Source organism: Branchiostoma lanceolatum, chromosome 6 (assembly GCF_035083965.1).
Source record: "Branchiostoma lanceolatum isolate klBraLanc5 chromosome 6, klBraLanc5.hap2, whole genome shotgun sequence".
Classification (NCBI taxonomy): domain Eukaryota; kingdom Metazoa; phylum Chordata; class Leptocardii; order Amphioxiformes; family Branchiostomatidae; genus Branchiostoma; species Branchiostoma lanceolatum.
In genome coordinates, this window is record NC_089727.1 from 404,704 (window position 1) to 428,899 (window position 24,196).

The window sequence follows — 24,196 nt, forward strand, 5'->3', positions numbered from 1 at the left end:
AACTGATTGTGATGCTGTCTCAAAACAGACTTCTAAAAGTGGCAATCGGCAAGAACAATTAATCAAAATAGCAATAAAAAATTAATCATCATAACATTAATCAGTAAATACTCCTTAAGTCTTTTTCTTAATTCAGAATTGTCAGATAATTTCATCACAGAAAACCTGATATGCAGTCAAGGCAAACTGACTCAGGGTTCATTGAGCTGTAGCACCAAAAATAAAATCCTTGCAGAACAGAAGACTTGAGAGAAGTATACGGCCCACAGAGATTGATGATGAAATGCTTCCGGAAGCCTCTAGAGATATTAACAGAGAACTCATCTTGAATACTGAAGTACGGAATAGAGTCGGGAGAAACATTAGTCCGTACGAAGACCTCCTAACCACAGTAAAAAATGGAAAACTGAAGTGGTACGGCCACATGTAACGGTCATCGGGAATAGCCAGAACTGTCATGCAAGGAACCGTCCAGGGAGGAAGAAAGAGGGGAAGACAACAGAAAAGATGGGAGGATGATAATAATAATAATTTTATTTGCAAGTTCTTGCCCGAAGGCTAATTGCAACATGAAACAATACATAGCAAGGGTATACTGTACAGATAGTGAGAGTTAACAATGTTGACTAGTAGAACACATGGCCATTCTAAAAACTACTACGGAATACAATCTACGCTTTTTGGGTTTGACTTCTTTTTTGGAAGAAGTGGAAGACGAAGTGTCCCACCTGAATGGACACTCAGGTATGACACTAAGCCTAAGGGAAACATAGTGAAGAACAGAAAACTGGGAAGAGTGGAAAAAACCAGTTGCCAGATCGTCTGTGGTGCCCCAACGTTTGGATAGTCAGACAAAGGGACAGATGAGGTGAGGTGAGGTGATGAGAAGAGAAGAAAGTTGCTCACCTCGTGTAACCCCGCCGTTCCCCGAGGTGGTCGGACTTCACTGTTATCGGGAGTCGATTCGATAAGCTGTAAACCTGTCCACTCTGTCCAGGGGGCGCCGATAAGTTAGTTCAATTAGTATCTGACAGTCCTTACCAGGAAATCATGATTGGGTGTAGCAAAGTCACTGTGTAAATTTTGTATTTGAGTATGATATAAACTATAAGTGGTGGCAAGGCGGTCTTGTGGTTAGGGTTGTTGGCTTAGAGTCTATTACTAAAGGTTCTGGGTTCAAATCCCTAGCAGGCCCCAGTGTTGTGCCCTGGGAATTGCATTTTACACCTATTTTTCCACACTTTACTCAGGTTTGGTTAGGGATGTCTTCTTGGATGGGACATAAAGCCTTATGTTTGAGGACAGCCACACTTTGAGCACGTTAAAGAACCCACCACACATATGATGAAAGCTGTAGAACCAGCAGAACAGATCATTTGAAATGACATTGAACCGACCTTGCCACTTCCAAGCCTCCGTTCTGCTGGAGCCACTGCTGACACTTCCCATCATGCTTTGCAACTTCCACCACCATGTTCTGGTAGAGGTCAACGGTGTCAAGGTCAAAATCACCTCCTGTCAAAAGGACAATCGAAATGTAACTGCTACATGTACTAGATATCAGATTTTAGCAAAACTGCTAGAAGTACAGAATTTTTCCAAATTTCCATCGGTGCTTCTATGATTGAACTCAGCAACATTCAGTCTTGGCCTATAAAACGTTACCTGGGATGTCCTGTAACAGAGCCACAACATTCTTCAGCAGGCCGGTTTCTAGGAAGATTGCAGGTAACCATGGCAACTGGGGAATACAGGACACCAGAGCTGGAATGGGAAAACATTCTGGTCAGATTTTTATACATTATCTATTTTGTATGCATAACGTTAATCATGAAACAACATGTGAAATATTGCTTCAAAATAACTATTTGTTTGAACCTTTGTTTATTCATGATATGCTCAAATCGGCACGCAGGCCGCTTTTCATTGAGGTCATGAGGGAAGAGGTTAGGGTCAGATACAATATAACAGAGATACACAGTCATTTGAGTCCTAATAACTCTATCAACATATGTCATTACATATTTATTGTACAACAACATCACATATCACCTCAATGAAAAGCGATCTGCAGACTGATTTGAGCTTCTACTGAATAAACAAAGGTTCAAACAAACAAACATTCACTGAAATCAAAATGCTGCTTCCAAAATAAGGTGCTAACAAGAGTTTAAGTGTCACTGTAACACCAAACAAGGCCAAATTTGCATGTTATGGTTTAATAATTGATTTTTTTGTAAGATATCAACACTGTTGAATTTGCATACTTGGGACCCTATAATTACACAGCCTGGCCAGTGTAAGCTCCCAACCAATTAGCATACTTGGGACAAAGTTCCCACCTTGCATACCCAGGAACCAGAGCTCAGAGATACTGTCCCAGTGTGGGCTGTACGCTGGGGTCAGACTGTCTAATTTGCATATTTGGGACCCTACCTTGCATGCCGAGGAACCAGAGCTCAGAGATGCTGTCCCAGTGTTGGCTGTACGCCGGGGAGACTGACAGGTGCTTCTGCTCCCCCCCGCGTGTGACATGGTACGCCCCACCCAGAAACTCCACCGCTGTGCGGAAGAACTGCCTCGTCACCGACGTCTCCTGCAAGTCTTTAAGAAAAACAAGAAAGTCTTAAAGTAAAACAATCAACTTAAACTCTTCAACAACTTTTCAAAACTTTTTTTCCGCAAGTGGTAATGATCAATATTACTGCAGTCTCCTGCATGTATCTTAAAAGAAAACAAAAACAAAGCTGAAAGAAAACCAGTGACTTGAACTTAGATTTCATGAAAGTCAAGTATTGTTTATGCAGGGTTTTCCCATACTGCAGGCCATGCCAATATGATACTGGACTGCAAAATCAACATAAAAACAGATGAGTTTGTAACTCTGTCATGGCAAAACTGGCTGTGGTACTAGACTGAATAAAAGTCCCAATTGGGAACTATGTGGCTCCAGATGCCTTACAGAAAGATGTCGGTTAGCTTGAGGAATGAGTCCACTCTACTTTATAAAAACAGATACAGTCTCAGGGAACAGATGAAGCGGCTGTCCGTTAGTTGATTGAGAGGGAAGAGGATGGAGAAGAGCAGAACTGGGGCAGAGAGCCAGAGGTCACAGGTGATGGTTCTTATCTTGTCCATCAGCAAGCTAAGGTGCGCCGGATCTAAGACAAGGACAGGAGCCTCTCAAGACGTGATTAAGATTTGACCTCGAAGACGTGACCTCTAAGACATGATTGATTTGAAACTAATGGGGAAGAAGCAAAATTGAACCGCACTAAACCCTGATCTGAGGACAGGAGCCTCACAAGACGTGATTTAGATTTGACCTCTAAGACGTGATTAAGATGTGACCTCTAAGACATGATTGATCTGAGACTGGAGAGGAAGAAACAAAATTGTACCACACAAAAGCAGACGAGGACAGATGGAGGCATAAATGGGACAAGGACAATAAAGCAGCCGGGAGGAGAATAACATGACCTGGTACCGAGACTGGGATATTCCCTATATGGAGAATACAACACTGTGTATTCCATATCACATGCAGAAGGGCTGGGACAGAGGGTGATGCGGAATACACCGTGTTGTACATTGTATTCTTTTTATGTCATAGACAGTCATAAGGTAAAGGTAAAGCGGTCGAACCTCAGACTGAGGACAAAGCATGAAGCTTTTTCGTTAGCTAGTCATACCCAACCGAGAAGACATACATTTCCATGTGAAATGTGACAGAAGTTGAGAAAATTTGCTGTTCTCAAACAACAAATTGTAAGAAGATCAATTCCATTTTTTCTGAATCCTCAGTATACATTAAGTGCTTTCAAATTATTCTATGGAAGCCTATGCAATACAAGCAGAAGCCCATGGAAAACCTTAAAGCACAGACTGGGATGGAACGCTCATATCAAATGCTATCACAGCCCATGTATGACATAAAAGTATAATGGAACATTATGTGTGTTCTGTATCTGTATACTAGTTGTTCAGTGTAACACACCAGCTAAACAAGCACATCGAACATCATGTCACTCCTGGTGTTGTTTAAAACCATCTGTGTGTTGAACAATGAACAGAGACTGGGATTGAATCTCTCTATGATACAGCAACCAGTGAGAATTGAGCCTACAACTTTATTCAAGCGTGCGACCCTTGACTGTCGCCACCCAAAACAACACTGCTGACAATATACTAGCTGACAAGTGCAGCAGGACCAGTCATACATGTAGAGGAGTGGTGGGAAATGAGCGCACCTCATCTGACTCACAGCTACCTGGAGTCACACGATGAGTCACTCAATATTCTCCCATCACGGATTCTGAGTCACACACACTGAGTTAGGCTGGGCTGGAGGGGCAATAACTACAATATACTCGAAGACGAACCCACACAAATTCATTTACTTGTTTCTCAGACAGAAAAATGTGACAAGAGGGCAGGATAAAACCAGAGGGCTAGGAGGACTGTGACTATGTCCACTCCCTGGAACTGTGTGTACCAAGGTACAGACTTTCCCTCAGACTCTGTTTTCATGTTTATCAAACATCCAGCTCAGCAAGTTTTTATGTTTTAAATCAGACATTCTGAGAACCAACAACTGAGTTGTCCTGGCCCGACTTCCACAGTTCACATCAAAAAGGATGAGAGAAAATCAGGTGCTTGGAAGAAGATTTGACTCTGACTGTTTCCCTCCCTGAAACTGTACCAAGGTACAGACTATCCCTCTGACTCTGTTTTCATGTTGATCTTCCTGTAAACATTACTTTTTTCTATACAAGAACCAACAGCTGACTTGTCGTGGCCTGACTCCATCACTGTGATGCATCACTGAGGCCACAGCTTCTCACGGGTGAGATATCCCAGCGTGACTCACCGGTGTCTGGAAGGGTCGGCGGGATTTACGACGAGGAGGCGGAATTGCTACATTTGTTCCTTGATGGGGCTGTAGATTGCTACAGTGGGGCTGAAGTTCATTTATCTCTTGTCTCATCTGTCCTTTATTTATCTACTTAACTGCTGGGGCACTACAGAAGATCTGACAACGGGTGAACCAGTTTTCTCCACCCTTCTCAGTTTTCTGTTCTTCTTAATGTTTCGCTTGGTGTAATGCCAGTCCATTCTCTGATGTTATCCTCCCATCCTCTCCGTTGTCTACCCCTCTTTCTTCCTCCCTGGACGGTTCCAAACATGACAGTTTTGGCTAGTCCCGATGACCGTGACACATGGCCGTACCACTTCTGTTTTCTTTTCTTTACCGTGGTGATGAGGTCTTTATATGGATTCATGAGAGAGGGAGAGTGAGAGAGAGGCAGAGAGAGAGAGAGACAGAGAAAACCATCTTCCCTGAATAAAAAGGAAATCTTAGACAGAATGTTGCAATGTTAAGAATTGCAGATGACCTCACCTTTGACCCCCCTGGCCTGCATGAGACACATGACCACAAAGTTGGCCAGCAGCACGGTGTGTTCAGGGCAGCCTGGGGTCACAGGGGGTCAAGGTCATGGGTTACAAACTTATCTATACACATGTCCAAGAGTTCATTGTCATACAGTCATACAGAGCTTCAAGTCTTGTATTTCAACACAACTTGTAACCTTGTTTCTTAAAGCTTTCTAACAACAGTTTCAGATTCTGTGAGCTGTTTTAAACTGCAGATATCTAAAGTTCTTGAAAACTGCTATCTATTTTTCCAAGAACTGACAACATACAGGGAACAAAAAGTAAACAATATAAATACTACCAGAAAGACCAGGCCTTCATTTCAAGCAAGCTCTATTGTGTAAAACTCTCACTGGGGGTCTCGCATGGGACATAAAACCGGAGGTCCCGTGTTTGAGGAGAGCCACATCTCGAGCACGTTACAGAACCCACCACACTTATCGAAAAGAGTAGGGGACCTTTCCGGTGTGAGTGGTTCAAACCTTAAGTTACACCAGCCTTGCACAGTTTACAATTAAGCATGTACAAAACTGAGGAGTTACAAACAAACAAACAAACAACAAAAACTTGCCTAACTGTGGCACAGCTCCCATGATCCTGTTCAGCAGGGCGGCCATGTTGGGGTTAGAGGTCAGGGGCTGCGGACTCAGCACCAGCAGGTTCAGGAAGATCCCACACAGGGTGCGCAGCGCCATCTAGGGGCGGCAGGCGGGAGTGCAGCAGCTAAGTCTCACTGTTACAGTAGCAGGTTTTCTCCGCCAGTTACAATGTATATGTCACAATCAGGAATACAAGTTAGACCTCTTCAGAATCTTCTCTGCTGATTGAACAGAAAAAATGTATTTTCAATCTGAAGTTTCCCTGAGGCTTCTGCAGCAGAATCCCGTCCCTCAGTATAATGCACTCCTGCATATCCAATTGTTCATACCTACATGTAGTGCTGCTCCACTGCGGCTGGCTGTCATGACACCCCTACGACCACTGAGGTCATGGGTCATTAGTGAGTGACTGCTGCTCCAGAGATCTCTCTAACCAACTGTTTTCCAAAGTGATGTATACATATATATTCTAATAAATGAAATTCACTGTACACAAGGCTATCATTTTATATACCAGGCTGTATTTCAATGGACTTAAATAGCAAACTTTTAAGTAAAAGTACATATTGACATGTGACAACCCCTGCATGGTATACATTAGGAAAATATATTAAAGAATGTTTAGACGATAGAAATTCCTCCAATGTTTGTAAGAACCCATTCTAAACCCATACTATACACTCTTGTATTAGGTAGATTAGCCCTTAGATATAGATAGAACTGTAGTTATGTACCAGCCATACTTTGTGCCTTGTACAATTGCTGCACAATATCTGTCTCGTAAGTATAATGATTATGTAACCTGGCAGACCAACGTTATTGGAGGTTACATGTAGAAGGACTTGCGGCTTTAAAGAACGGTTGCAGTCAGATATGCAAAGACTAGGTGTAACAGACCGTTCGGTGTAATATGACCAGCTGCTGCCGCGCCGCGTGCCTGCGAAGCTGGTGTGTTACGCCTAATGGCGGTTATACCGGCTACATTGATACAAGATACAGATACTTGCATACCTCCGACTGGCGATCCTTCGTGCCGAGGAAGTTTGCCAGGTGCAGCTGGAGACACCTGGTGTAATATAACCAGCTGCTGCCGCGCCGCGTGCCTGCGAAGCTGGTGTGTTACGCCTAATGGCGGTTATACCGGCTTCATAGATACAGATACAGATACTTGCATACCTCCGACTGGCGATCCTTAGTGCCGAGGAAGTTTGCCAGGTGCAGCTGCAGACACCTGGTGTAATATAACCAGCTGCTGCCGCGCCGCGTGCCTGCGAAGCTGGTGTGTTACGCCTAATGGCGGTTATAATTATACCGGCTTCATAGATACAGATACAGATACTTGCGTACCTCCGACTGGTGGTCCTTCGTGCTGAGGAAGTTTGCCAGGTGCAGCTGGAGACACCTGGCCAGCACCTGGTGCACCTGCAGCTGCAGCAGGAGGGCCCGGGGTCGGGGTTCGGCCGTCAGGTGACACAGCCCCGGCAGCAGGAAACTGGGGAGGAGGGATGGATGAAGGAAGGAATGAAAAAATGAATGAATAAAGAGAGTTTATTTGCAAGTTCTTGCCTGAAGGCTAATTGCAACATGAAACAAGGCATAGAAAAAGTACACAGACAAGTTAACCTGTACTGCCTGTGTACTGTCCCAGTGTGAAGGCTGTCTTTGAATTTTGATAACATCTTTTTTCAAATTTCAGAAAAGATTAACTCACTATAAACAACTTAAGCTGTTCTTTTTTTCTTTCCATCAAAAATAGGAGAAAAAAAACAAAAAAACTCTCCAATCCTTATTCTCCCTTACCTGAGAACACCAGACTTGGGTAGGTACTGTTCCTTCTCTGATTCCATCTGTAAGTCCAACTCCTGCATCTCCTCAGACAGGCCGGACACCCCCGCAGCTCCTTTGGACTGGTCCTCTGTGTCATCTAAGGACAAACTCCTACAAGTACAATGTACATAGCAGGGCATATTTACAAACCGGTAACGCAACATGAAATATCATTCTCTGCCATCCTCTTTTCCAGCTTTTAAAGCCATTTTTTTTTAAAACTTGGCGTCACAGAAATGTTAGACATGAGAACCAAGTTTTCATTTTCAATGACAACGGTGAGAGCCGTCCTTGGTACTGAACCAACCACCAACGCTGATTTCCATCTTAAAGGTTTTCCTGCCCCTGCCGGAACTTCAGCAAATGTAATGATCACTCCAACCTTTCATAACAAATACAAAAACAAACAAACACCACCCACCCCAGTTTGATGAGGAAAGGCAGGAGCCCGTAGACCTCCTCCCTCTACAACATTCACATAACTACAGACACACGCCACAACAAACAAACATCACCCCGCAGGTAAAACCACCCACCCCAGTTTGATGAGGAAAGGCAGGAGCCCGTAGACTTCCTCCCTCAGCGCTGAGGTCTCCTCGGCGAGCCACGCCCCCAACACTCGCACCGAGGCCGTCACCAGGGGGTGGGACCACTAAACAGGAGGGGGGACATTTTTTAACAATCAACAATGAAGTCACATGTATAATAGAGTAAACTAACCTTTATCAACAGACTGATGATCTAATTTTACCTCTTCTTTCTTCTCATCAATTCTATACACTAGAAGACATGTGGTGCAGACTGTTTCATTTGCACGTCCAGGTGGCAATGTGATTTTGTGGTTAAAAATAATTACTTAGAAAACTTCTTCGTTTTAATTACAAGCAGGCCCAAATGTTGTGCCCTTGGGAAAGGCACTTAATTATCACACCTTTTTCCTCATTTTACTCAAGTGGAAATGAGCACCTAGCTTCAGTTAGAGACGTTCCTCTGACGGAACGTAGAGCCGGAGGAGAGCCACACCTTGAGCACATTAAAGAACCCACCACACTTACCAACAAGAGAGAAATGGCAAGGAAACAAAAAAAGCAAAAAATAAAGCCCGTTCCCTCACCGTGTCCTGCGGCTGTTCCGCGACCTGCGCGAGGAAGAACGTGACCCCGACGTACGCCCCCTGCAGGGACTCCACGAACTGCTCGATCTGCTTGGGGTTCAACGGGAGGTCAGAGGTCGGAGTGCACGAGGTGAACATGATGGCGGACTCCAGGATGTTGTAACAGGCAGACATCAGGGCAGACTTCTGGAAAACCTGGAGAAACACAGTAATATGAGTTTACTGAGTGAATATGACTTCAGGAAAACTTGAACATGGGAAATATGATAACTCTGACAGTACTGTTCTTATTTAGATGACTATGAGGTTACTGTGAAAGAAAACCTCATGGGAAACATAACTTTTGTTTTTTTCCCATAATCATGAAGTTACTGTACGCAGCTGAGACAAACAGCAGAGATGTAACAAAGGTTCTGATTGGCTTGTGGCCTCCATCATAATTTCGGCTTGTCCAATCTTTCCACTCTAACAAAAAGTCAATGATACAAAACCTTATTTTTAACAAAAATGAAGCGTGGATACAAATCAAAATACATGTATGTGAACAAGGTCAGCACTAACAAGCAAACACAAACACACCTGTTTGACGTCGGGATCCTCCAGCACCATCCTGACCTCCACACAGGCCAAGTTCACCAGCAGCAGCACGAACTTGACATTGGCCGACATCGCCCACTCGATGCCGAGGTGGTCCAGCATGAGAGAGGCCAGTTCAAGGGCCGGGTTCCTCTGTTCTGGGCCTGAGGAACAACAAATAACCGCTAACGTTACATCAGGTACTGGTACTGAAGTTTAGTTACAGGAATCTCTGTACCGGTACCTGATGTTACATTTAGGTACGCAGCACTAGTACAGGACAGTGGGCCAGGTTTCTCTGTTCTGGGCCTGAAGACAACAAGGACACTTCAGGTACATGTACCATGTACATGTAGGATAGGGATGTGTGCCTACATTTAACACCAGGGATAGGTACAGGTACTGAGGTTCAGGTACAGGTACAGTACCTGTACATGTACCTGTAGTTGCTGAACAAGTTGACAAAATAACCTGTGGTCCAGGTTTCTCTGTTCTGGGCTTGTGGAACAACAAGTGGGTACCATATACACTCATGTGACTATGGGGTAAGGACTGCACACCATGTTAAATACTTACACCTGGAAGTTACCAGGTACATGTAATTTGTTTTAATTAATAATATTATAGTAGTAGCAGTATCCAGTATTTGATTATACTGCTGCAGGGGTCCCTGACACAGTGGTGTGCAGCACAGTTATGTGGTCAAGTCGTGGGGACTATGCAAACTACATGTCCAGGGTAATAAACACACAACAGACCCCTCCAGACTGACCTATGTAGCTCCCAAGGATCTCTGAGAGACCGTTTAAGACGTCTTCCGCCCAGGTGTAGTGAAGAAAGTCTCCAGAATCCTGGGGAAGATGTGAAGAAAGAGATGTAATTAATCATTTACTCTTATCATCATAACCTGGCATCTCAGCTGCCAGAACTCACTAGTCCAAGGTAATGACTACATGTATCTCTGCTATATTGTATCTGACCCTTACCTCTTCCCTCATGACCTCAATGAAAAGCGGCCTGGTTCAACCAAACAAAGGTAAAGGCAGCCCAACAGCCTTTTTGATACCGGCAGTGGATTGTTATCCACTGTGTCTAGGGCACGGTATTGGAAGGTGGAGCCCATCTGTCTCCTTCCACTGCCTTTTACCTCCCCAACTGAAGTCAGGTACCCATTCTTACACCTCGGTGGAGTGAGGAAAGTTGTGTAAAGTGCCTTTTCCAGGTACACCATGTCTTGCAAGGAATGCCAGGAACCAAACCTGTGACCTTTTGATCTATGCTTATGTAAGCTATACCAGCGATTCCACCCTTTTACTAGTGTAAGGGTGTCAAACTGTCATAACTATCTAAAAGGATGAACCAATGGTGAGAAATGATGAGACTTTACCTTGTCTCTACCTGACAGTAGAAGACCCAGATCCTCACAGAGGACGAACTTGCTGATGTCCTGAAAAATACAAAGAAAGAATTAATAAACAAACAATCTGGCTGTAATGTTTACTATAAAAAGTCTCCTGAAGTAACTACTGCAAGTGTACTCCATACAGTTACGGAAGGAACTAATTAAGGTTTGAATAAACTCACATCTGCGTCTGTGAACTCCTTGGCCATGGCTGTGAGGAGGTGGGTGAGCGCGTCGCCGTGTTTGTTCCAGAGTTCCCTCCCATGCTCCATCAGCAGCTGCCTCATAATCTGCATGGCCTGGCCGTATCCTGCAGAAACAAACACTGATCAATGTGGGCCTAATCCTGGAATCCCTCCCCAATCCAGCTTGTACTGCAAGACTTCCTTCTTAAGTGCATCGGAGCAGAATTGCTCAAGCAAAACAAAAATAACAGTAACTTAGATCTGTAAAATTAGCCAGCATACTTACATAAACACAATGTTTACTCTCATCTCCCAAATAAACGTACCGGTACGTTTATTTTTTTCAGCCTCAAAATCCACCCAGTACGTTCTTATTTTGGACAGTACGTTTATTAATTTTTTGAAAATCAGAGTTTTGCTAACCAGGGATTCCATCAAAATCGAAAGTTTGGGTATTCCTGCCCATATTTCCCCGACATTTTTGCTCATAATTTGCTATTTTTCGGCCTAGCGGCGTTGATTTCCCTGCTGCTATGACCCGGCATTTGTGAAATCCTGGCGGTACTAACATGTCAGTCGATCTCGATACAAAGTAAATGTTGTTATCTCAGACAAAATAAGACGCCACACTTAAGTTTTGAAATCTATTTTTCATATAAACAACATTGACAGTCTTTTCCCGTTCTAGACCATCTGAATTCTTACAGTGATCGCAAAATTTACGCTCGAAAAAGACAAAAACATTGCCAAAAGAACAACCTTGAACAACGTAATCAACACCATGAATGCTCAAGTTACCATTGAGTCGCATGTAAATTCTACTCACGTGAAATACAGCCTTTCCTCAAAACTTTTAGAATATGAAAATAACACCACATTATGACAGTGTCTTAGCATTAAAAACTGAATAATACTTTTAAAATCTACAAAAACATTTAAATCCTACGGTTCCTACCGCAAACATGAAAATTCAGCCCTTGGAAAATCGCCACAGTACAGTAACGCACGCCACTAGAAATTTCCCACGGACGGAAGAACTCACTTCTACCAAGGGGAAACAGCTCTTTTTGATCTTCCAATAAAACTCTTTTGTCTTTGTCAGAAATGCGTGGTATTTCAAGAAAGTGACTTCCCACTTAATAGTTGATAAACAACACTAAGTTGCAATCTATATTCAGTAATTATCACCTACGATGTTTTGACAAAAATCACTCCCCTACAAACAAATTGGCTGAGTATTCTCAGAACTTCATGTAGCTCTCTGTTAGCCCCGCCCCTTACTGTCTGTGTTCCTGTGTTCAGTGCCGCTCCGTCTGACTCGCGCTTTGATGTGTAACATGAGAACCCTGTGGTTTGTGGCAATGTTTTAGATGTAACCAAGGAACTTTTAATCAGAAAGAGAGAGCACAAAATAGAGCAAGCCTGAGATTTCTCACATCTAAACAATGAATTTGTTGACAACTAAGTTTCTCAAAATGAAAGATTTTTTTCTGCATACATCAAGGGTAATTTTTGGATTTGAAATTATTTGGATTGCAACAACACAATAAAGGAGAATATATGATAATGTTCTTTATAATAAGGTGATTTTGTGGAAAGCATATACTTCTAGTAATGTTTACAAAATTAATCCATGTTTCTATATGCAATGCATACATGATAAATGGAAAGTTGAGCAAGAAAAAGTACTAGTAACAACTAACATCATACATGTCATAGTTCAACCTTTTCTACATGGCTTTTACAAATACGTAATACTTTCATCGGATATTCAGGATATGGTAATTTTCTGTTCAAGTTCTAAATGTTGATACATTTGTACAAGGTGTTACCCATGCAAGTGAACTGAGAAGTTTGGCAACTACTTCTGTTTTAATGATATGCCAGTTTATACAACAATTTTCCTTGATCACTTGGTTCAAGTTCCAAGTAGAAAATACATGTATCATGCACATTATCACTTGTTGAATTTGAAGCACCGTTGGCCCCCGCGGGGAACCTATGCCCAATTTTTCCAAAAGTGGAGAAAATGATTATAATTTGAACAAGATATCTACAGTTATTCGGTTCGTTATTTACATACTTATATAGAATATGTAAATAAAAAGAACCTACCTGCTTATCATCTTCTTTCCCTAAGACAGAAGTAGCATGGACACAGTTAACGTGTCAATTTGGTAATTTTCCGGGGGGTACGTTTATTCCGGGGGGTATGTTTATTAGATTTTAAAAATTTGTCCAGGGGGTATGTTTATTCCGGGGGGTATGTTTATTTGGGAGATGAGAGTACTATAATGTACATCAGGCCACATAAATTTATTTCCCTGGTTCTTAGGCTGTTTTAGTATAGCAAGAAGCAAGAGGTTAAGTTGAAAACAGAGGACAGTGAGGAAAACTTGAATCCGACTACATGTATATTCACTCCCTGAAACTGTGTGTACCAATTACAAAGTACAGACTTTTCCCTCAGAATCATTAAAGTTAAGTAATGATTAATTAATCATTAAACTTTTTGAGCATTATTTTCTGGTTCAACCATCAAGTTGACTTGTTGTGTTCTCTTCAACAACAGTTACTGTAACAGTTCCAAACTCTATATCATAACTTTACATTTCCCATCCTCACCCCGAACTCCTGCCTATGATACTTACCATACATTTTCCTGATGACTGCCTGACACAGCACGGGTACGGAGTCCCGTGCGATGAGCTGTACCCGCCCTGCCTGCGTGGCTCCAATGGCCAGCAGACACTGGTAGCAGTCCTCCACCATGCTGTGATGGGTCGTCCTGTCCTCGTCAGAACCACTGGGGAAGGGAAACGACATCTTAGACACGTCTAAGAACGCCTCACACATCTAGATAAGAACCGCTGTCTCCAGGACCCGTCCCTCCGTCCAAGGACAGAAATTTTCTTGTTGGGATGGACAAAAATTTCACCTCTCCCGTCCAAAAAAACTGGCGTTCATGACAGGAGACTGATGAAAATGTGTTTTCGTAAGCTTAAAAAGACAGGTTACTACGATTATGTTAAAAAAGACAGATCTAAAATGAAAATCAACAACACAGGCTCTGGAACAACGAGTGGGACGGAAGAAATCTGGAGACAGGCCTGGTCCCAGTAGTGCGCTTGGCTAAAAACATGAGCTGTGGTGAAGCTGTTATTGACCTATCAGCTTTGCTTCATTCGCCTGGTGTTTCTAAGTTACTGAAACCTTTGTGTTGCACTGGCTTAATTAAGGAGGACTCTGGGCTCTTCAGATAATCAAGTAATGTTTCAAGCAGGCTTAGAAACACTTGAAGACTTAGTCTAATTAAATGCCTTCAGTCTAACTAAAGATGCAAAGATGTTTGGTGGAAACTCAACTCTAAAATTGATGCAGCTACAGTATTGTGAACTGCTGACTTGACTGAATGGATTTTTTTTTCATTTCAAGTCTTTAAAAAAGTCCATGTTTATGTCAAAGACCAAGCTAATCATGTAACGAAGGAAGAAATGCTTAAGTGGGCACCTTAAGAAAAAAACCTTTTGGAGGACATCTTACACCCCTTGAGGTGTTCTGCCTACTTAAGTTTTAAGACGCGTCTCAAACACCTGCCTTAAGAACAAACATCCCAGCTGAAACCTGAGGTGGAAGGTAAGAAGAACTTTCACAGCCGGGCTAAGGACAGAAACACTTAGCTTGATTCCAAAAGTGTGGGACAATTTCTCTGACTTCAATAGAAGTTTGGAAAACAAAGAGATACCTCAAACAGTCAAACTTGATACATACATGTTAGTATGATACAAACACATTGATGTAACAAACAAACTCTTTTTCTGCGATGTTTTGACAATGAACTTGATCTGATCATATCATATAGCCTGTAAACAACCTACACTAGCTGGGATACACTGCCACACACATGCACATATGGACCACATTCAAGGTCACACCTCACTGAAAAAAACATCAGCAAATTAAAATCTCTAAAAATGTTTACCAGGCCACCACACTAACCTATTTCTGAGTTTCAATTTTTCAAAGCAAAACAAGGGGCTGGGAGGAAAACTTCAATCTGATTCTGACCATATTCACTCCCCAAAACTGTGTGTACCAATTAAGGTACAGACTTTTCTTTCAGATTCTGTTCAGGATTACCGTAATTCTTGTTTCTTTCACTCTAACTTTATGTTCACTGTTTTCACGGTCACCTCTGTACCGTGAACTTATCATCACCGTGAAATACCTGTTGTAAATTATGATTCCTTCACACACCTGCTCTGTAAATCACATGCCGCCACCGTGAAGTTAAAGTTCAGTGAAAATGTCCAATTTCCTTACACCGTGAAATTTTGCTACTGTGAAGATAAAGTGAATTACAGTTGTCTTTGTTAAATCTGATAAAGAACCAATAAACTGACTGGACGCCACGAGAATGTGACAGTTCAGAGTAGTTTGTCAGTATAAAGTGTACTTACACAGAGTGCCATGCCTACCTCTATCCCACGCAGGGAGAACGTTTGAAAGTATTTCCAGCACACAATTCTTAGCCTTTTGTTGCCCTCATTATTTATTACTTGTTGATGCTGTCATTGAGTTCCTTACAACAACATTTGTGTTCAGGGAGCCCATTCAAACCTGCAGCTCAGAAACTGAGGCGAGAAGAAAGAATGCTATTCAGGACTAAAGCTCTAGTGATTTGCTGCGTCGGTGCCTCAGTTCTGATTCCTAAAACAACATCACCTTTGTTGTGCCGGTTGTGTACAGTCACTTAAAGAGAAACAAAACCTGGGCTTGTAAAAGGTTTTTAACAGTTAGAAAGATTGAAAGAGAGAGAAAATTGTTTGTGTCTGAGCCTGAGGGGTGCGTTCTTAAATAGAAAAGTTCCTGTCTATTCTTCAGTAGTGCTTTCAGACAGCATGGGGGGGGGGGGGGACGGGACAGGGGGGGGGAGTTGAAAGTTCAAAGCCAACTTCTCACCTAGTAAGGCGCGTCATTCAGACATCTTTCCTTGGCAGCTACCCTCTGCTTGACCTTGTTGTAATGGCTTACAGTCACATTAATTATGCATAATAATGCTTTCCTCTGAGATTCTGTTTTCATGTTGTTTCTCCAAACTAGCATTTTTTTTACATTTTTTTATTCCGTTAACCAAGAAAATGAATTGGTGTGGCCTTATTGTAAGAACCGCTAACATGTACATCGTACATGACTATGGGTTATTTTACACCCAGTCTTGGTCCTCAGGAGCTAATTTCTCTCTAAGGGCCCATCCACACTTATAGTAACTGTTACATCAAGTCCATATTTGTCTCTAACAGATACAACAGAAGTGCCCGTCACTTTGAATAGCAACATTTAAAAGTAATAACACTGTAATTAGCACTTATTCTTTGTAATCAAATTCAATAGAACAGACAGTTTTTGTCATAACAACTAGTCTTAACTAACAATTCATGAGATGTATTACGATGACATCTTATAAAATTAATGTATCAACAATAATCATTGTATCAAATCAAATAAAAAGTTGACTTTATCGTAGACTGTTTAATTACCTTCGTCGACGAAATGGTTTCGTCGACAAGGTTATTCGATGGTGCTTGTCTGTGTGTCTGTTAGTGAACAGAATAAGTCGAGAACGCCTGGATGGTTTGTTGTCGTAGTTGGTGTGTCGGTGTGTATGTGGGACATCTCAAGATGATTAGATTTTGGGCGAAGTGTTTTGCATAATTAACGAGAAAAGTGTAAAAATGTGTTACATTGTATGCTGAAGTATGAGTAGAGTAGAGTAGAATGTACGTGTTGGCTGTGTTATTCCAATTTAAGGCGTCATGGATAGGGGCAAGGGTCCTGAGGGGTCATATTGGAGGCAGGAAACGTCAGTTACACAAATTGGCTGTCAGCCAGCTGTTGGCATTGGTAAGGTAGTCTCCAAGCAGACGTATGGGTTGGCTATAGCAGGGGCAGGTTTTGCTTCAGACTTTGAAAGGGAATTACTCAAGAAGGGCTTGGTGGATGGTCATAAATTTTTGTAAGTACATAGCTTGAGTGCTGATGTACATGATTAGATACTTATTATGCAAATCAGTATCTAATTTGCATGATTAATGAGGAAAGTTTATACATCCATCAAAATATAGGACTCTCAAACATGTGACATATGTAACTGAGGAAGAGAGAAATATTAATAGATATCAGCTTTGCAAATGAGAACCTCATTGACATAATTGATGAGAAAAACTATAACTCGAGATGGTCTTGATGGATGGTCATGATTTTTGGTATGTAGATAGCTTACGTGATGCTTTGTATGATTGGATGATGATTAAGCAAATCAAATTCTAACTCACATGATTAATGAGGCAATTTTAAAAATCTGCTGTGTTCCATGATATGACTATTCAAATATGTGACATTTGTAACTAAGGAAGAGAGGAATGTTGATAGATAGGAAATATGCAAATGTTGGCCTAATTAGCATAATCAATGAGAAACTACTCTAATTCCATACTAGTAAATGACGGCAATTTCATACTTGTGGCATTAGGAAGTTGTGTGAATGTGAACACCATGGAATCAAATTATGCTAATAAGGAGGGAGCTTATTTGCATAATTGATGATAAATGTTAGCATAACCTTCTTTGTTAAGCTCATAGTCATAACAAGGAGGTTTGGACAACTTATGTTATTTGGGTGAAGAGGGTCAACTGGTATGATTGATGATTGATGAAAAACACTCCTAATACGTCAGTCATAAAGGTCAAAATCATTTGACGAAGGTATGAGGTCGTAGAACTCTTGTTCCAAATCAAATTGAAAATAAGAATTCATCATGTTCAGAGCTGTTACTCACCCCGGAGGTTCCACGATGATGTCAGTGAAAAGTGGGATCTTGGACGTCACATGATGATGAAGAACCTGAAAAAAAACGAAAGAAATTTCAGTCATAAGGTTTCTGCTGACTACCTGGGATTGATGTTCTTTTAAAGTTTAAAAGAACTCAAAGAAACTTTTCAATTTCTATGCTAACAAATAAATGCCATAATATTTTGTCAAGCCTTCACTAAACTATAAAAACTAGCAGGTGCTCCCCAGGTTGTGCTGTTCTCACCAGTTCCAAGTCGGTACAGAAGCAGGAGAAGATGGTGACTCCCAGCGCTCGGTAGATGTCCCCCTCCGGCCCTCCTGCTGCAGGGAACACGGAACACTGACTGTGACTTTTCTCCTTATAGTAGGCATCGTTCTATCTCACAAAAAACATGACACTAAGCAAAGACGTCTCCCTCTGGTCCTAGCCTGCTGTAGGGAACACGGAACATTGTTTACTTTTCTCCTCATACTGACAGTAGGCATCGTTCCATCTCATAATGCACACAGAACTTACAATCCAAGCACTGATGTTCCCCCTTGGCCCCCCCCCCCCCCACTGTAGGGAACAGGGAACATCTTCACATTTAATTTTCCCCTCATAGCAGGGATCACCGGTGCAATGGCCTAGTGGGTAGAGTGTTCGCCTTGCATGCGGTAGGTCGTGAGTTCAAACCCCGGCCGGGTCACATCAAAGACTCAAAAAATGGTAAATACAACAATGATACATGGTTTCTCTGCTTAATAGCACTCAGCATTTAAGAAAGTGTATGGAAGTTAAACACACACCACTACCAGTGGACTAGCCCCCTGCTGTAGTGACTTGCACAAAGTGTGGCCCAAGGGCTGCAGAAACGGAGATGGGCGCCGCCTTATGCACCTTCGGTGCGGGGAGGACTTTAACTTTAACTTTCATAGCAGGGATCGTTAGTTTCATCGAGTTCCATGTCATCATAAACTTAAAACTAACAAAGTACAGACTCAGCGACATTTGGGAGCACTTCCTTGCCGCAGCACCCTGAGGAAGGTACAATCACAGCTGAGGAGTTGCTGAAATGTTGGCCGGGTAAATGTTCTTCAGGCTGTGTCACAGACTAGCACATGAGTGTGAACCAAAAATAATCAGAACTCTCACCAGATTTGAGAAGCCTGTTGGGGAAAGTGAAACTCACCAGATTTGAGGAGCCTGTTAGGGAAAGTGAAGCCGACTGCATCAAAGATTTTTCTCCTGGTTGAGGCGTCTGTTTCTTGAGCTTGAACCATCTTAGTTACCTGGGAGAGAAGGAGTAACGGGGGGACGTTACTAAACAGTGAACATGTAACGTTACAGTATCTGAATAAAAATACTCTTTTTGCACAACCAAGTGTATTATTCAACTGACGTTTCGGTGACCAATTGGTTGTGTAAAAAGAGTCTTTTTATCCATTGACATACCAACCTGATGAAACTATTCACGGATGTACAGTATCTAGATGTATCAATATACATCCCAATAGGCTTCAGAGGCTACATGTAGCTATCAGTTCGTCTTCTGGACAACAAAACAAGAAAAAAATGATGCTTTCCTTTTGCAGCAGAGCTGCGAACTGTTCGCTACATCGGAGTGTGCCTGCTGTAAGTTGTAACATCTGTAAACACCTGGCCAGGTCAATAACAAACAAACAAGCAAACAAACCCACCAACAGCAGTGCTGCGAACTGTTCGCTGTCGGAGCGCGCCTGCCGCAGCATCTGCAGACACCTGTCCAGGTCGAGGCTGGGTACGGAGTGCGGGCGTTCCCGGCTGCCTCCCGACGAGCTCCGCAGGGTCGGCTGTTTCTCGCCTTCCGTTGGCGCCGTGACCTCCATCTCCGCCTGTTTGTGTCGTCCTGCTGGAATGAAAATACACTTGGCAATCAGGGATGGCAGACTTTGAACACCCTATTTACCCACACTGCTTTGCGACCCTTGCCAGAAACGCGCAGATACACACACACGCACGCACAACAGAGACACACGCACGCACAACAGAGACACACACACACACAACAGAGACACACACACACAGACAGGCAGGCACACCAAAATATTTATAATATCAGTACTATTTACACTTAACTTACAAAGATAAAGGTAACGTTATATAATATCACGTTACCTTTATTTTAGTTATCTATTGGTGGTAATGAAGTGTAATTCCTCTACCTGCAGCTGACCGGAGTAAATCCGGACGAATGATGATGATGATGATGATGGTAACGTTACTTTGAGTCAGAAATTATGACTCACCGATTTTTTCTTATACAGGGCTGACAAAAATGCTCATAAATTAGAGTCTAGAATCAGTGGTAATTTGCCCATGGATAAACTTCAAGTCCAAGTTCCGCTGATACCCTTCTGTCCCTTCAACATGTGGTTCACACATGTAGGGTTTGGGCAGCTTCAAAACCTGGAATCAGAGATTTGAGCAACAAAGGGCGCTCTGCTCGACCGGGAATAACACAAATAACCTCTCTCTTACCTGATAGTCTTATCTTCGTCCGATCATCGTGATTTAAAGCTCAGAAACCAGCAGATTTAGACGTTTTCACACCGTTGTGCCGAACCTTACCGGGGTTGCCTGGGGTCATGTGCAGTTGAAGGAGTGATATTTCAACCTAGTCCATTCATAAATAGGTATTATGAACAGTTTCTAAAAAATGAATGAAATATTCACCTTGCATATAAGTAGAACAAAGTACATCCATTAGGTTAAATATATATATGTTATCAATAATTAAAACTATTAGTTAAGCTTTGTTGTTAGAACGTGAATAATATATAAATTTTATTGAGCAATGCTTGTCTAGGACACCCCTTTCCTAGTTGGACCTTTCCAATCACCCTTCCCATGATGCAGTGAAGGCGGAAGTAAACAGCGAACCGCCATTTTGCATCAGGCTGGGTTTTAGCGGTGAGAATTCTGCTCTATTTTCATTACGATTGTCCAGTTTGGACTTTCCTATGGCAATGGAATGAATAGCAAGTATATCAGTAAATCTCTTAAACGACTAGTGTTGTTACAGAAGGCGCTGGGCGCTCAGAATGGAGTTTTTGTGCGATGACAAAGGGGGTGGGGGTAGTGCTCCACCCAAAATAATTTGCGGTGCCAAAATATATATAATGTGATCATCCGGTTTGCTGGCTGTAGGGTTCTGTTGTGTTACTGTACGGCAGGTTTGAGGGAACAAAGCCAAGCACACAGCTATGTTGCCTGTAATACAAACTTACATTGTCCGCGTACACGTTTATATATTTTCCCCCACCAAATATTGTTGTTGTTGTTGTTGTTGTCCTTGTTTAACGTCTATTATATCGCTAGACGTGGTCTCTTGGTGCTGTGTTACGCTTGGTTCAGATACGAGGGTATTGTCTCTCTAGGTCTTTAACTCTTGGTCACTTGTGCTTGCGTGCTGCTGGAAGTGTTTCTAGGAGAGCACATCGAGTCTGTGCGTGCTCTCAATGTACCGGGAGAGAGCTAAGTACATCTGCTTGTTGATTGTCTCAGGGAGCGTCGGCAGATGTTTATCTACATTACCAGATATGATATCTGATGTTCCCGCCATGTTACAGGAAGTGTACATCTGCCCTGTTTTACACTTCTTCTTCCTTTAATTTCTGCTTCCTCTCGTGAGGTTTTGGATCTTAGCAGAACTAAAGAAGTTGTCCGAATTCCTGTCCTGCCTGTCTAAAAGTTAGTTTGCCCTTAATAATGGCGGTCGGTCAACTCTTAATTGGTGGATAATCAAATCAAGCTTGATGAAAACAGAATTCTCTGCCTTATTAGGAACATGTTCAGGTCTCATAGTGTGTCTTTAACTGTCATTGAGAAATTAAGACCTTTTTTGACCAACTTGGCTATATGTATGTAGGTCACAGCAAAGACATGTTTACCAGGGGTTTTTCTAGAAAAATTGAAATATAGAGGGAGCACACACAGGTGTGGGACCGAATTGTATGTATGTGTTTATGGAAGAATCCATTGCTGAGTAAAGGCTGTATGCTGGATATTAAGCTAAAATCTGAATTCGATAAGGGGGCACTGGGCTGAAACAAGAGGGCGCAGCAACCCTCTTTCCTGATTTAGATAAACCCCTGTTTACAAACATACACATGTTGGTGTTTTGTATTTTGTTGGTAATGTTACGAGCATAAAAGGTTCAGCTTCCTCTTGCTTCTTGGTGATGGTGAAAATGTATGGGTTTAGCTATAGTCGGTTTAACAAAGAACACAAGAAATATGAAATTATAATGTTAATTGTACAGTTAAGGCAGGATATACTGATTTGTTCCCATGAACAATTTGAGATATGATAATTATGATTTGATGATATTTTGATGATGTTTTGATGATGTTTTGTTGATATTTTGATGATGTTTCAATGTTTTCAGCGCAGCCATCAAGATGGCGACATCAGTGACCTTGGAGGACGCCCTGTCAAACGTCGACCTTCTCGAGGACATCGCGCTGCCCGATCAGCAGCCATGTATCGAACCCCCGCCTGCTTCTATTGTTTATCAGGTAAACAAACAAAGAAACACCTTACACACCTGTAAAGGAAACTGAATACAAATCATTCACATCGAAGCATGCTTTGTTTGTTGTTGTGAATTTGCCACTACCTATACATTTAGGTATATCATGATTCCCCTCTAAATGTATGCTTATGCTCAAAGAAGTATATGTTTATGCACTGTTACAGACTGTTACTATTCTAAATGTACTTCCAGGCCAACTTTGACACCAACTTTGAGGACAGAACTGCCTTTGTCACTGGTATTGCCAAATTCATGGAGGAGGCCACCGTTCATGCAAAACTGGTAAGGGCACATTTTTTATATTTTCATGAAGATTATGTTTATAGAGGCATTTGTGATCAACACCATCACCAAAATGCAGTTGCCAGGCAGCAGAGGTCGAGGTAGACCTAGGAAATCATGGATGGAGTGTGTCAGGAAGGACATGAAGGTGTGCGGCCTGACCAGCGTTAGCCCCCTGGACAGAGCTGCATGGAAGAGGGGTGTGACGACTAGCCGGCTGCTGCCCACCCCTGTGTCAGGGACCCCGGCAGCAGTTTAATCAAAATACCGGATACTACTATTTGTGTTGTGTAAATCAAGTACAAATCATTATTGTAAGATGATGCTGCTGGATGTTTTCCTGAGTTGAATCTGTGTTTCAGAATGCAACACTACATGTTCATGAGTTGAATCTGTGTTTCAGAATGCAACACTACATGTTCATGAGTTGAATCTGTGTTTCAGAATGCAACACTACATGTTCATGAGTTGAATCTGTGTTTCAGAATGCAACACTACATGTTCATGAGTTGAATCTGTGTTTCAGAATGCAACACTACATGTTCATGAGTTGAATCTGTGTTTCAGAATGAGATGCTGGAGGAAGGGGATGAGTACGCCGTGATGCTGTACACCTGGAGAAGCTGTTCTCGAGCCATTCCCTCCGTGAGTCTGATAGCTCTTTCATCTTTGTCGCCAGTTCTTTATTGTTCCCAGTCTAATGCATTAAGCTGTACCTTTATTTATTTATTTATTTTGATTTACCACATTTTTGTGGAAGGATTGACATAACAGGTGAACTATCACCTTTTCAAGATGTCATCCCAGACCGGACTGTAAGATTTGGACCATCGCACACCGGGGCATGCCCCTACTCTTTTTCGAAAGGTGTGGTGGGTTCTTTAACGTGCGCGGGGTGTTGCTCTCCCCAAACACGGGACCTCCATTTAACGTCCTATCCGAGGGACGTCCCTAACCCTAGATGAGCTAGGTACTGATTTACACCTGAGTGAAGTGAGGAAAGTCGTGTTAAGTGCCTTTCCCAAGGGCACAATGTCGGGGCGTAAGTTCGGACATGTCTCTGGGCACACCTGGGATTAGATCCCGGGACCCATTGTTTGACAGCCGCGTGTTCTACAGTTGCGCCATACGACGCCACATCATACCAGTCTAATGCATTAAGCATGTTGCTTTAAGCTGTACCTTGTATGATTTTGTAAAAGCATTCCCAGATTTCATGTAGAAGTTGCAGTTGCCTTAGTTTATGATATCTTTAATTCTCGTCATTTCATTGTCATCCATGTGGGATGAAGTTAAGTCCTTTCTAATGGCTGCTAACATCAGTGTCCATGACAGTAGTGTATGATGAACTGCTTCCATTTTTTGT

At 42.3% G+C, this 24,196-nt stretch overlaps 2 protein-coding genes across 5 annotated transcripts in view; one reads left to right on the plus strand and one right to left on the minus strand.

Annotated features, from left to right (window-relative positions):
- Window positions 1–516: 516 nt before the first annotated feature.
- Window positions 517–20,602, minus strand: LOC136436047 (neurochondrin-like). 4 transcript variants are annotated; one of them, XM_066429741.1, is made up of 20 exons: window positions 20,493–20,602; window positions 19,673–19,863; window positions 19,165–19,264; window positions 18,237–18,313; window positions 17,979–18,043; window positions 13,791–13,945; window positions 11,137–11,264; window positions 10,940–10,999; window positions 10,325–10,403; window positions 9,556–9,716; window positions 8,977–9,171; window positions 8,399–8,514; window positions 7,836–7,973; window positions 7,438–7,527; window positions 7,212–7,266; window positions 6,008–6,131; window positions 5,402–5,473; window positions 2,437–2,604; window positions 1,666–1,764; window positions 517–1,515 (listed from the first exon to the last, which is right to left on the minus strand). In XM_066429741.1, the coding sequence occupies exons 2-20, from the start codon at window positions 19,838–19,840 to the stop codon at window positions 1,373–1,375; spliced, it is 2,193 nt and encodes a 730-aa protein (XP_066285838.1). In that variant the 5' UTR covers window positions 19,841–19,863; window positions 20,493–20,602; the 3' UTR covers window positions 517–1,372. The 4 variants fall into 4 exon arrangements, with proteins under 4 accessions (XP_066285838.1, XP_066285839.1, XP_066285836.1 ...); XM_066429742.1 differs by lacking the exon at window positions 7,212–7,266 and having other exon boundaries at window positions 7,383–7,527; window positions 18,237–18,310; XM_066429739.1 differs by lacking the exon at window positions 7,212–7,266 and having other exon boundaries at window positions 7,383–7,527.
- Window positions 20,603–22,399: 1,797 nt separating this feature from the next.
- The window catches only part of LOC136436049 (cytoplasmic FMR1-interacting protein 2-like), a 31,594-nt gene continuing 29,797 nt past the window's right edge, over window positions 22,400–24,196 (plus strand). Inside the window, exons 1-3 of the mRNA XM_066429747.1 lie at window positions 22,400–22,531; window positions 22,741–22,830; window positions 23,398–23,475. Of these exons, the coding sequence (XP_066285844.1) occupies window positions 22,415–22,531; window positions 22,741–22,830; window positions 23,398–23,475 (285 nt within the window). The 5' untranslated portion in view covers window positions 22,400–22,414. The remainder of the gene's footprint in view (window positions 22,532–22,740; window positions 22,831–23,397; window positions 23,476–24,196) is intronic.